At 44.1% G+C, this 14251-nt stretch overlaps 1 protein-coding gene across 5 annotated transcripts in view; it reads left to right on the plus strand.

The window, feature by feature from the left end:
* Positions 1-14251, plus strand: part of dab1b (DAB adaptor protein 1b) — a 65066-nt gene that overhangs the window by 22354 nt on the left and 28461 nt on the right. For all 5 annotated transcript variants that reach the window (XM_030403399.1, XM_030403398.1, XM_030403401.1 and 2 more), the window contains exon 2: positions 13113-13733. In XM_030403399.1, coding sequence (XP_030259259.1) covers positions 13664-13733 — 70 coding nt within the window. In that variant the 5' untranslated portion in view covers positions 13113-13663. The remainder of the gene's footprint in view (positions 1-13112; positions 13734-14251) is intronic.

The raw sequence follows: 14251 nt of genomic DNA on the forward strand, positions 1-14251 counted from the left end.
AATTTATCAGCCTCTCCGCCCCATTCATCTGCTCTCGCTGATGCACTACAGGAGGCTCCATAAGCAGCAGAGCATTCATCACCTCTGAGTAGTGAGGTCCTCCGGTTTCATCCTGTTGGCCCGCTCCATAACCCTATTCCCCACAGGCGGGACAGCAGCTCCATATGTGGCTGATGATTATAATAGTGTGGCGGGCTGGCAGCAGCAGGGCGATACTGTGGCTCGGATGCAATTGCGTGTGCATTTGCGTTGGAGTTTCTATAAAATATGTAATCAAATATAAGCTTAGCAGGGGTTTTTTCCTTTCCACTGACAGTCAGTTTAAATATTGTATCTGCCACATCTCCTTACTGCAGCGCTTCCTCAACCCCCTCGAGGTGATTCAGATGTTTAGTTCAGCCTAGAGGAGCTATCAAACTCAATCCTCATGTGATTTCATATCCCCTGATTCATGTTTTTTTCTTATCGAGCAGAGCGCCTTCCCCTTGTTTGGATCACTTACAATTGTGAGTAATCAAACATTCGATGACAGCAAAAGTTTATTCACACACAACCGAAGCCTCTCTTTGATGAAACTGCATCAAAAACATGTAACTTCATTGTCATTTTGGAAGATGTAGGATGAGGTATTTTCAAATATTTAGTCTCCTAGTCTCAAAGCTACAGTAATGCAACAATATTGTACGGTACCAATATTATAACCTTCATGAAGGTTGGATTTGGTTTCAGATTGGATTAGTTTTAGCGCTGTGGACCAAATAAACGGGCAATTGAGCGCATAGTGAGGATGATTAAACCAGTTAGTTGTCTGTTGGCGTTACTTTCATGTAGCCAACATGGGAAACACGAGAGAGGAAGCAGAAAAGTTCAGTTTCTTCGACTAATATTCATCTTTCAGCTCATACACTGTGAAGATGTCGGAAAACATAAACGTTAGACAATACTGTTGAGTAGTATTTGCTGAAGTTGAAAATAAAAAAAATTCCTCTCTTCAACGCTGATACCATTTGTATAACAAAATTACATTTAAATCTCTTATCCAGCAATGAGGTCACCTAATGTTAGAGTGTGGTTAGCTAACGTTGCTAACTGTTACCTATTCATCCAAAAGATCAAATGCTAACACTACATACAAAAATGAACAGTTAACTATAAACAATATATACAAAGAGAAAGTGAAATACATTTACTAAGTAATCGACGTGAAAGCACCAAAATAACCATAGACGTGGACTGGGGATCGACGGATAACTGTTAGCGACGTTAGCTCGCCACATGCTAGCAACGTTAGGTTGAGCAGTAAAGCTGCGACCTCATTGCTGGATGAAGAATTCAAATCAGAAATCAGAGTGTGTGTCTGTGCAGAGCTTTTTAAGAAGCCAGCTAGGCTAGCTGACACGCTAATCTTGCCAGTTAAAAACACCTACATGATCATCTATATCATAAAAAATGTTAAAAACACTATATGCAAAATGAACTGTAAACCATGAATAAATATATACAAAGCAAACTGTGAAACGTGAAGTATTAACTAAGTTACGGGTGAAAAAAAGCACAGAGATAACTATAGATGTATTAGAGTTGGCACCGGAAGCACAAGGATGTGCAGTTTGTAAAGTGGATATACGGCACACTACTTTTGCGACAAAGCCCTGAACTTGTAAGCGTGTCACAGAATGGGGCCGATGTGAAGGGGGCGAAAATTAACGCGTCCGCCCGGGGTTTCATGTTAACGTCACCGTGGCTGCTGCGGAGTCGTCTGAGGCAGGAATGAAAGTTGATTGTGATTCTACCCTTTCCCTTTAAAATCAACAGCTAAGATGTTAGTGGATATTTTTGTCCAGTATGGAAGGAGTTCTGCAGCCGTCTCATCCTGTCTTCTAAAACTTACATTTATAAACCACTGACTGGAAAAAGCGTACGTTTAAATGAGTGCCAAATCGCAAACTGTTCACACAGAACACATCTGCGAAATATTCATTGACAACTTTTTGGGATTTGCGCTCCAACAACATCTGCTTGTAGCAACTAAACCATGATGACAGACAACAACTCTTCCCTCCTTTGAAAAACTTTGCCACTGAACATAATCCTGGCAGCCCTCGTCACGTATTTGTCAAAACAAATTAGTGGCACATGAATGTGATTTCTGGGAGACAGAGTTGCTCAGCCGCTTATTTACCGACTGAGGAGCAAAACAGTTTTTTTTTATTTGCTTTATTTCTCTTAATTATGAGTGCAGCTACATCTATTTAGTGTAACTCTTGAAAGTGAATCAAATAGAGGAGACGGAGGCCCTGAGCAGGAATAGATTAACTAGAGAGGGAGGCTCGGGGCAAAAAGAATAAGATGTGGAACCCCCGTTGAGCACCGTGTCCCTCATTCTTATTCAGGAACATTCACCGAATGAGCCCAATATAAACTGAAGTAATGACGGTTTCAACCTCGCTACAAAATGGAGCTTCAGAATTAGCTACTAATGCAGGTGTCACCTTAAAGCGGTGACGCCTGCAATTTCCATGTACTAACCACTATTTACAGGCCATATGTGAGCGGGTCGCCAGGTGACCCTCTCTGTCGCCTATACAAGCCTCTGGATGATGTCTTTATGTTGTTTAATGCTGCTGGTCTCTGGATTTCTTTGGGAAGGACTCTAACTTTACTTTGCTTTAATCTACTCTGTCTATTCAAAATAACTACATATATTTACTCAAGGTACTTTGAGGTAGATGTACTATATTTCAGTATATCCAATTCAAGCTACTTTATGATATAGGTACTTCTACTCTACAAGGTTTCAGAGGGAAATATTTTACTTTTAACTTCACTACATGTATTCGTATGCCTTAGTTACTTGGTAGTTTTACACACAAAACATAAAACCAGCTACAGGTATGATGATTTGTCACAGATGAAAGGTGAGGTGTTTTACCCTAAAGTGTGCATGTATGTATGTATGTAAGTTGTAATTTGCTTGGCAATAAAACTAACAGGTGAGAGCCTGAAAAAATAGTATTATTAATAATAAGCGTTATATTATATTTGTTTTTATTTTCATAATAATTTGATGATAACAAATTCTCCATAATAAACCACTTTAGAGAACTTTCATTTCTGAAACTTTAAGTATATTTTGCTAAATGCAGGACTTTTATTTGTAACTGTGTATTTTCACACTGTGGTAATGTTTACATAAAGAAGTATTCCACTGCTGGAAAGCTGGCCCTTGCAGAAAACTGGGCTGCCTGTTTGGTAGAAAGACACACATTTTTTTCTTTCATTGGAGATGCACGACCAGAGGAAACAAGACAAAAGGGCTGTGGTTATTTCCTTCTGCTCAACCAGATTGCGCTGCGCTGCACCGGACCAGCAAACACTCACGCTCATGGGTGACGCACTGCCAGTTGGCTGGTGTTGGTTTTGCACCGCTTTCAAAACAGGAAATAGTAAGACAGCTGGCTATAGTAACAAACATTAAAATATATTAAAACCTTGTAGGCGAGAATCCAACAATGAACGGCATAAACTACCAACATTATAGTGATAAGTTCCTGTTTAAGTAAAGGCTGTGTTACTACATTCGCCGCTGATCGCAGCACAGCGGCCCTGGATCCTTCAGATCCCCTGAAGGCTCGGGGCCCCTCTGCAGTCGGCCAGTTTGATGGATTGGTAATCCAGCGTACCGTCTCTACGGGGAGTTTACCTACAGGGAGGATGACCTTCATGGATCGAAGCACACACATTTCTGGATTCGGCCCGCTAATGCACCATCATTATCCTCCATTTATTTATCCATGTCATTATTAGAAAATAGAGTCCGGGGATATTTAACTCACTGACCATCACCTGAAGCTGTAGAAGCTGACACGCAAGTAACAGACGTCTCACTCTTAACGTCTGATGACATTTCATTTCGGACCCTGGATGAGTAGCCGCAGCTGCTCTAATTTGTAACTTTGTACCCCTTTTCTTTAATTAAATGGAGATGTTTCTTGTTGTGGCGCCTGCAGGGAACACACTCCGTTGTTTTGATGTGGAGTTCCACCGGGTGACAAGCATCTGGCGCAGCAACAGCGGCCAGCGTGACGCCTGCTGACGAGACCCTTTAGATCACTTCTCATCAGAGCGTCACAGCTGGAGACCACCCCGATGTTTTCGCTCTAATCAGCCATCAAGTGTCATATTCCAAAGGGCGTCACTCAGGCTCGCATCCAGCCGGCGCTTTTTTTGGTTGGTTCAGAACGGCGCCGGCGACTGAGCGCTCGGCTCCTCGGAGAGACGGCAGTGACGCCGCTTGTTTGTGTTTGCGATCCGTGTGAGATCTTGACCTTGCGATGCCATTGTAACGAGAGGCAGTCGAATTTTTCACTTATCATTAGCGGCATGATTAGCTGCCAATGGGCTGTGCCCGGCGTGGTTTAATCCCCCCCCCCCAGTCTCCAGAGTGCGATAACATATGAGATGACAACAGTTTCACACCCAGTTTCACACCTCCCGCGGTTCCATACGTCGCAGCGGCCTAATCACTCATGAGAGATTAATGACAGACGTTGAGGTGTGGCGGGAGATTCACTAATTACGCCTGCACATACTATATTGTAGTCATGGGAATAGACAGTTTTTGTGTGTGTGTGTGAGCTTCTTTCAAAGTACAGTTTTACGAGACACCTGTTTCTTCGCGGCGGGAGAAGTCGAGCGGCAACAAAAGGCGCCCTCTCGAGAAAGTAAGAAATAGTTGAAAGAGCTTTGTGGAAGCGGTGATATCTACGGCACAGCTGCAAAAACAAAAATCACTTCACTGCGAAATACCACTAATTGGGATGTTAACAGGACTTGTAGGGTAATTTATCTGGGAAAAAAAAGGCCTCTCACTGCGCTTTGACTAGCTCCTACAGCTGGCTGCAAAAAAAAAAAAAAACTAGTAGCGGAATCTTGAAAGGAAAAACCAAATAACCCATCTGCGTCATCACAGCAGAACGTGTGAGAAACGTTCCTTTTGTATGTAATGTCAGTCACTCCGACAATTTTCTCTCAGGCGTATTTCTGCCAAACCAGCAGTCTGAAAGGAAACCAACTGTGGAGTTTTCACGGTGGAATAGAAACTATCGGTGGGAGGGAGACTGTAGCATCAGAGCTGTGTACAAACATGACAAATGAATGACCAAAGCGGAACATAACCAACTTCTTTTCTCTAGCACACAAACGGGCTTGGCTCCTCAGGGACTGTGTGAAAAGTATTGGGATGAGGCGGGCGGCTTAATCTTTTACCGCTTTATTGAGCTTTTCAATGATCCAGCGCTTTCCTTATATCATAATAAGCAACGGAAGCGTAACAATGGTGAACTGTTTCCCAAATTGTACAATAATTGAAATCTTGAAGTGGCCATAATCTACGTTTTTATAATGACAAAGGATCGTGGAAAAAGAAAAAAACATTCGTCATGATGAAGCCACAGAGTTATTGTCTGATGGCAATGAAAGCCCATTTCCAGCTTTGAAAGAAAAGCAAAATGATGATGATGATGATGAAATGATGGAAGAATATTGCCCTGGCAGGACTTCAGTTTGAGATAAAAGAAAGAATTATGATGAAAAAAATAATAATTGTGAGATAAAAAGCCAAAAAGTCAAAATTATGAGATAAAAAGTTGAAAATTGTTATTCTGAAGTTAAGAAATTTCCATCGTTTATACATCAGTGGACAAACTGTTCCTAATATCTGTGAGTCTTTAGACTGCGGTGGAATCACAAACAACACAAAGAAGGAAAAATAGTTCCTCCTGGGTGCAACCACTCAGGAAACTCTGGTTGGAAACGCAGCTTAAGTGTTGTCTCTGGCTGCAACTGAGGCGTTTTTTGTTTTTTTTTCAGCAAAAAAGTCTCTGCGTAACCCCGGTGCACACTATCTGCCCAGCACCACATGACAGCCAGACAATGTTAGTGACAACCCGGTGAACATAGTGGAGATTTCAGCAGGCAGATCAGACCAGAAACAGAGCAAAAAGAGAGAGTGGTGACTTAACGAACCAGACACCGGAGGCAGCTCTGTGCAGTTCAGGTGAAGGCTGAAACACTGAGGGATAAATCTGGGCTGCAGACAAATTCAGAACACCCTCCTTCCACCAAAACACAAACAAAAAGGAACATAACTCTTCAATTTTTAGGACCGCCTCAAGTTCCGCATGCGCGCGCTTCTTACAGTCGCTTGTGCTCGAGATGACAACAGCGACGAGGACGTTAAAACAACTCAACTTTGACTCGAGTTCCTCAAAACACACGTCAAGCTGCGTTTTTTTTAATTTGCGTTGAGTAAAACTACCCCTCAACACTGTGCGAGCGTGTCACATCCCGACAACATCGATGAGGCGGCGTGACAGCGAGCGCACAAAACAAAAAGGTTTCGAGTTCCGAGGCGGCTGCTGGGTGCTTCCCCTCAGCTTCATTAACGCTGCCTCGCAGACGGCAGGTAATGTTTTTTGTGCTCGGCGGTTTTGATCATCCCAACTTTTTGTTTTTAATCTCAGCTACGCTTCATCTCCGTCGCGTTTGATAGTCACATTGCCCGTCCGCAGTGCTGCTGCTGAATCAAATTTGTGTCTGCTCAGATGCGAAACGCGGCAAGAGCAACAAACAGCGCAAAACAGTCGAGTTCCATGAAGAAGCTGCTTACATTTCTTAATTATATCCGTGACACATGTGCAATTAAAGAGGACACCTTTTGGCTATTTATTTAGTTCAAAGGGAACACAGAGGGAGGGGAAAAAACCCTAATTGTCTCATTAATTACTCTCTGCATGAAATAATGACCAAACCAAGGTATCCACAGCTCTTTTGTAACTCACAAAAGAAAGAAGGCAAGGGTGGGTGGGTGGTGGGTGGGGGGGGCAGCCAAATGAAACATGTTTCAACCTCTTTTCACAAATAGACATTATGCTGCAAGAGAGGGAGACAAAGAAAAAGAGGGCAGAGGAGAACAGGAGCGGGAGGGTGAAAACAAAAAAAACAAAAAGGGTCCGTGGATAAATACAGAGAAAATCAAAAAGAGAGAAAAGAGAGACAGAAGGAGAAAAGATTGGCTGTGAGGTAACATGGTGCTCGTCCAGGCCGTCTGGAGCCGGCCCAGTTCTCTCTCCCACTGAACGTGGTAAATAGGCTGTTTTAACACACTGTTCGGATGCTGAGACACAGCACAACAACAAACCGAATCAACAGTGAATTAAAGACTCCTCGGGGAAGCCACAGAGTAACATTAGAGGGGAGAGAGATCCACCAATTAACTCTTCTTAGGGGTCCAGGAGTCTCACGCCGGCGACGTTTCCAGACCCGCTGTATATATACAGGGGGTGGAATTAGATGAATAATAGAGGAAATGTAGCCTATCCTGTTTTCATGCTATTGTTTGCTGCCACCACAGGGAGCTAGTGACACTTTATTAGCCTGAATATGTCTGTTATAGAGGCAGAAGCAGCCCAAGAAATGCAAACTTTCAAAATAAACCCCATTAATATTTGCATCTGGAGACGTCTTCCGTGCTAGCGCGAGTGTATTTGTTCATTTATGTCACGTCTCAGACTTGAAGAGACTCCCTCCGCACACACACGCATCCTCTCCTTGCTCTCCTGCCGTCTAAATTGGGCCCAGTTATCCTGGAGCTGAGCTAGGAAAAAGGATAATGCAGGAGCACTTCAGAGGGCAGCTCCTCACTGCCCTCTGCGTAGCTGTGCCCGGCCGTGCTGCAGCAACGCCTTTCTGAGTGCACAGCTCCGAGGCCTCCGCTGACATAAATCTGCACAGCAAAGCAACTGTGTGGCAACGCTTATATAGTTTACCAGCTGTAGCCGCTGAACCCGAAGCAATGAGGCTTCTCTTCTCCTCAGAAAGTAAATGAGGGCGCTTCAAATGCCCAAACTGTATTTTTTGTATGTATTTTCCCCTGCCCTCCTCCTCCTCCCTGCTAGCACACTTGACTGTTCCATCGTCAGAGGCCCTCCATCTTGTCAGAATGAGGTGAACTAATGGGCCGTGGCTGAACAGCCTGAGCTCAGAGGCTATCAGTTCCCCCTGGAAGGCCAGGAAGGCAGAGGAGGAGGAGAAGAAAGGAGAGGTCCTTCTCCGACTTTGGCTACAATATATCAGTTTTGCCTCAGATAAATCCCTGCGCATATCAAAAGGAACGGTTTGTCCCCGTTTCTTCTGCCTCCATTTTCTGCTCACACTCCGGCATGCTTAAAGAATACTTTGTAATTTGCTCAATTTCATCACTGATTGTCACTGGGGTGTCCTTTCTAGCCCCGATGCCACTTATATCCTTTGGTTTATAGCCATGCTAGCAGTGTGGCACTTCAGCTGAAAACTAGTCTTCCATTCAGCCTCAGCTGGTATTAGCTAAAGTGCTAAGAAGCAGATGCCAGCATGCTAACACTCTAATTTAGGATGGTGAATTTAATTGATTTTATGCCTGTTTAGCATCAGCATATTAGCATTGACAACATGCTCACGTTAGCATGTTCATGTAAGCCTTGCCAATATGCTAATGTCAGCATGCTTGCGTTAGCGGTGTCACATGCTCATGTGAACATATTTGTGACAGCGTATCAACATGTTCGCATTAGCATGTTGATGTTAGCTTTGTCAACATGCTTGCGTTAGCATGTTTACGCTAACATTTATCTCAGAGCGCTGCAGCCTCACAGAGCCGTTAGCATAGAAGAATGTGGTCTTGGTATCGTACATTTGCCTGTCTGTGTGTCCATGACACTGTGTGACATGATTAACTCACTGAATTACATGGTCAGAAGTGTTAATTGATTGCAGTGTTACCCCCAAAGACCCATACGCCAGTCACCCCCTCGCTATACTCCGTACTCTAATTAGTCCAAAAAAGCAAATTAACCTTATCTTAGATGCAGGGCTATCAGCTTATCTTGTAAGGCCACATGAGACGACCTTATCGTTGACAGCCAGGCTGCGATAAGAGCTGACATACAGTCGAATAACATGTCTAAAAATAAAGCATTTCACAACAGTATAGATTAGAGACTTTAGGTATGGAGAGGATATAGCAGTGGCTGGCCGTCTTCGCTGCCACTGGTGACACAAGGTAGCACAGCAGGGCTATTCTGAGGAGCCTTGCTAGGCCAGGTTGTGACAGTTGTGTCCCACTCCATAAGCTGGGGGGCATTTTGTAACAAAGATGACCAGCGCGAGGTGCCAAAGCCGGTCTGTCGAACAAACGTTCCACCAGCCCCGGGCCATGCCAGCCTTGGCCAGGAAGAGGCGGAGATGGTCCGGGGGACGGGGGCCTCCCCGCTCCTCCGCAGTCACATGCAAGCTGTAGAGCACAGACTGCGCCTTCCGTCGGGACCGCAGTGAATGGAGGTGTAATTGGCCATATCCAGTGATAGATGGCTGTTCAACCTTTGTTACTCATCGGTGGCATGATGCACGGAGGCTTGTCTCACAATATGAGGTTGATTGTGCAGTCTATTAAACACCGGTCTCAGGAGGAAGTGTTGCTTACTGTGATGCTGCAGCCTGAGAAAAAAAAAAACAAAAAAAAACAACTCGACAATGATCTAATTTAAAAATCAACGCGTGTTCGGTGATTGCCCATTATATTTCTGAGACAGTAAACATGATTGAATATCTGATCACGCTAAATGAATCGTTCTCATTCATGGAGGCGATGAGGAAGATAGAACTCAGTATAATTGTTGGAAATTACAACCCTTTGTCTCCGTAACGTAAATCAAAATCTGGATTATAGTCTTTATTTCATTGCGAGCAAATGATCGTGTCAAGCAAATGTATCACTGTATGTGCATTAAATACATAACTATGAGGAACTGAAAGCAGCTGTAAGACTCTATATGTGATTTTTTGATCATAAAGCCAGTTCCCAGTGTGACTGGTTTGATTGACCTGTGTTACTTCTCTCTGACAAACTGATTGAAACAACAAAGAAGTCATTGTTTTTCCTCATGAAAAAGATTCAGATCACATCTGCTCCCGATACGCTAAAGCTGCATGACAAGATATATGTACCTGCATGTTGCCGAGGGGGTCTGCTTCACCGTGTGATGGTATACACGCCTCACCAGAGAAAATCAATGCCTTGCATGATTGATATTCTTAACGTTAAGGAAGCGAGAGTTGCCATACATCAGGTTTTCTCACCGCATGCCTGTTTTTGTTCAATAATCCGGTCACGGGGTAAAGATTCTGATGCAAGCAGCAAACAGACGTCTCAAGAGCTGATTTGCGAAATGCACGCAGACAGGGACAAAGACGGCGGCGGGCTGATGGAGGGAAATAAGGAAATGCAAGCAGAAATAAAAATTGACTCCCCTCAAGGAAGTTTCCCTTTGCACTTCAGAGAGGTAGTGCTAAAATGAACAAATTAATAAATAAAGGGTGGCTTTTGTCAAGGGCTTTTGACATCCCATAACAGTTGAGAGTAGCTGGAGAAACGAGTGATGCTCGTTAACTCTGACCCAAATCATAAGAGACACTGGGAGCTGTTAAAACACAGAGCAGATTGGGGAGTCTGGGTGACCTAGATAGCATTGCTTTTGACAAGCAGACGTACATCACGTTAAATTGCTCTTCCGTCTAATACAATGAGGCATATCTGCCTCGTTGGTAATGAAAATTACATTCTGATAAGGTTCTTTGTGACATGGAAAATACCTCTCCCATCACTGACACTCCAAGGCCCTCTCGGAGACGTACTTACAGGGAGATTGGCCCTTCCGTCTGGACCGGGGCGACATTATCTGGCTCATGAGCACACATGAAGGAGGGAACATGGTCTAGAAAGCCATGCACAAGGAGAACGGGTGGTGATGAGCTGATCGCAGTGACCTGTTGTTCAAGGAAATGAAATGCATCTTTTAACATCACGGTTCGTTTTGGAATAATGGGAGGGTTGAATGACCTTTCAGCAGACGGAGGCAAGGAGGGGACCATTTCAGAGATCAGTTTGTTCTATACGGGCGTACATGCTGAAATGCGCAAAGCTATGCATCTGTGCGCCGAAAAAATGTCCATCTGGAAGGTCTGACTGCAAACCAAAACGACACATTTTCTCGCTTCCCTCTAGCAGTATTGAGCTGTGTAGCCTTAAATGTGAGGGCACACATTTTATACAACAGTAACAGATTTCTCCTGAGGTCTCCTGAGGTAACTTTTAATGACCGAAAACACAAACAAAGGCAAATGTACTGGTGAGATCCCAAATGTGGCTAACAGCCTAGCGGATGGTTTTGGTTTTGTGTTCCCAAGTTTCAATATATCCATCTCTGTGCCACCACCACCACAAATCAGTGGAGGTGAATGGAATTCCATTTGGGGGCATCATCTTAAAAGCAACATATTTATCCAGAGACAGTGTCCCAGTTCCTCTGGATAATCCACAATCCTCACTATGAATAGCTTTCTTTTCAATATACAGTAGTTCCAATGAAAAAAAGTGCTCACACTGAGGTCTGTGGATTATCCAGATTAACGGGGACACTGTTTCTGAAAAGATATATTGCTGTTGGATTTCGTAAATGTCATGTTTAAATAATACGAGCAGCACAAATAATGTTAAATGTACCTCTGTTATGTTACTGGGGTGGGTGAAAGGTCTCCAGGTGTGATTAGTACATTTATACAATTATAAGGCACGTGTACTTCAACTCCACTACATTTTGGAAACAAATATTGTATTTTTACTCTTCATTTATTGGATAACTTTAGTTAGCTCTTGCAGATTGCTTTAACTGCATCGGAGCCAAAAGTAACGCAATATTAGATAAAAACAAACAAAACCCCAAAACACAAACAGTCAGAAGAATGCTGAACATCCAATTCAACTCTTGTTCCAACAATCCAATAATCATCATCCTGATAACGACGTAAACTTCCTATCAAGACTTCTACTCAAGTATGACTTTTGGGTACTTTTTACACTACCGGTTACAGTGGCACAACAGTGACTCTAAAATATACAAAAAGAGGCAAGTGGAGCATGTTGACGTAAAGCACAACCATGCAGGATGTCTTTATAGGAAGGAATGAGAAGGAATGAAGAGAAAGAACTTGAGTTTCTGGTGAGTTCTGAGGTCGGTCAGAGGCTGTTTTATGTGCACGTCGCTAGCTTGGGATAGCTGACATTTGTACTGTCAGTATATTGACTGTTTTATCAGACTTTGCGTGGATAAACTAAAGGCACACGAACTGCAGCGGTCACATCTGTGAACGGGAAATGTCCTTTAAGTTCAGTTGAACACACCTTCAGAGAGCAGTGTCTCAACTGCTCAGGCTGTGTTTTTAAATCTGACTACAGGAACTATAACAAGAAGGAAAAATATCGTGATGGAACACATTCCTAGAATACATACAAAATGACACTCTGCTCACACTCACATTCGCACCCACTCACACCACACACACTCACAATGTCACACAATGTCACACAGGATAATGTGTACCCGGTGCTCGATATGCAGCAGCTCTTTTCAGGCCAGGCTAGGCCCAAGGCCTCTTTCTCCAACAATGGCCTATCACCATGCCAACAGAAGCGGTGCCAGCCGCGGTGCCAGCTTGGCGCGGGCCCCCGTGTTAGCAGTGGATGATTCAAGGGCGTTAAAGCACAATGTCGAGGTGGGGTGGGGTGGGGGGGTTTCCACCAGAGTTTGCTTTGAAACAGCCTGTCGTTCATCGCTAGCTGCTTACTTCCCCTCCTCTCGTGCTGTCGGCCTGAGCTGGGAGCATTTACAATCCATCTTCTGAAAATTTGCTTTGCATGCACAGAAGCATCGGTCATGCTTTAATGTTCCATATTCACTCACAGGCAGCACACGAAACCAGAGCATCAAGTATTTCGCCACAGGTCTCCTTCAAGGGTGGGCACTGAACAGCACGCGTTCGCTGCACTCTCATTAAGGATTGATGATCCAGAAGAGATAATAACATCTTTGTTGATTTGGTAAATTGGTGCCTGCCACTTGCTACGTTAAATTAATGCTGTAATGACTGATCAAGGGGCACGTGTTTGTCTTTTTTCATTTCTAAACTGCCTCCGGTTTAACATTAAGCATCTTCATGTCTGTCTTCTCACCTTGCAGTGCTCGGAGCAAGTGACTGTGATGGGCTGTCGGACTGCATCTGAAGTACTCTACCAAAGAATAATACCCACTCCTGACCTACTCTGAAGAACAATATTTCATCCAATCAATGGTGCAGTCTCCCCTGGGGGGAATTACTCCTGAGTAATAGGTGGACCCTCAGAAAAGAGCACCGGCGGACCATGTGATACTTGACCTTCACAAAGAGAACTCAGGTACACTCCAGAAGATGTCAGATCTGATCTGAAGCGGCTCTCGAGAGGATCACCCAGTCCGTAATTCAATCATCTTTTCATGTGTTGTTAAGCAATACTTGAACACCATGGGCCAACAGTGACGGAGGGCAGGTGCCAATGCTGGATCTTCATTATTTGAGGAGTACCAGACATCTCACCATGGATTTGAACGAGATTTTCTCCGCCAAAGAGCGAGTGTGAGAAAGACTGGAGCGGGGGGAACTGGACACTGGGAGTCAGTTGGAGGATTAGCTAGTGTGCTGCTAACCCATGGTGGATCTGCTGTGAGCAGAACAAGGGACTCAGCAGTGGAGGATGTCAGCGGAGGCCGAGCTCCAGCCGGGTGTCAAAACCAGCCAGCGAAAGGAGTCCAGGAGGATCAAAGGTACGTGAATTTTCTTTCTTACCCAATGCTATCATTTCCGCCACAGTAATGGACAGCTTGACACTTCTGTGAAGAATATGCATGTAGAATGTAATCTTGTGAGATATTTGCAATTCTCGGGGAAGAGTACTCAAAAGACGACCAGAAACATGTGGAAAAAATGGAAACTGGCAGCTTTCTCCTGTTTGGTAGGCAGCGAACATAATCTTAAGTCATGTTTAGATGGAGCTAAATAACGCTGGACTACACGGATTGAAGCTTCACTCAGTCAAGTCCGCCGAGAGGCTCCCTGTCTCATCCCTGGGATCCAGATGTAGTAACAGCTATTCCATGTAGCCCCAGGGTTTGGTAGCGGCATGATTTAGGTGTCATGGACAGGGTAATTCACACCCTGTCGCTTTGATGAGCGGCATAAGTGATGTAATAGGACGAGGCATTCTCCGAACGTTCACCGGGAGATTGAAATGGGATTGAATTGGCTGAGAGGAGGAATAGGAGAGGAGATAGAGTGAGATTCT

The sequence above is a fragment of the Sparus aurata genome, chromosome 21 (assembly GCF_900880675.1).
Source record: "Sparus aurata chromosome 21, fSpaAur1.1, whole genome shotgun sequence".
NCBI lineage: Eukaryota > Metazoa > Chordata > Actinopteri > Spariformes > Sparidae > Sparus > Sparus aurata.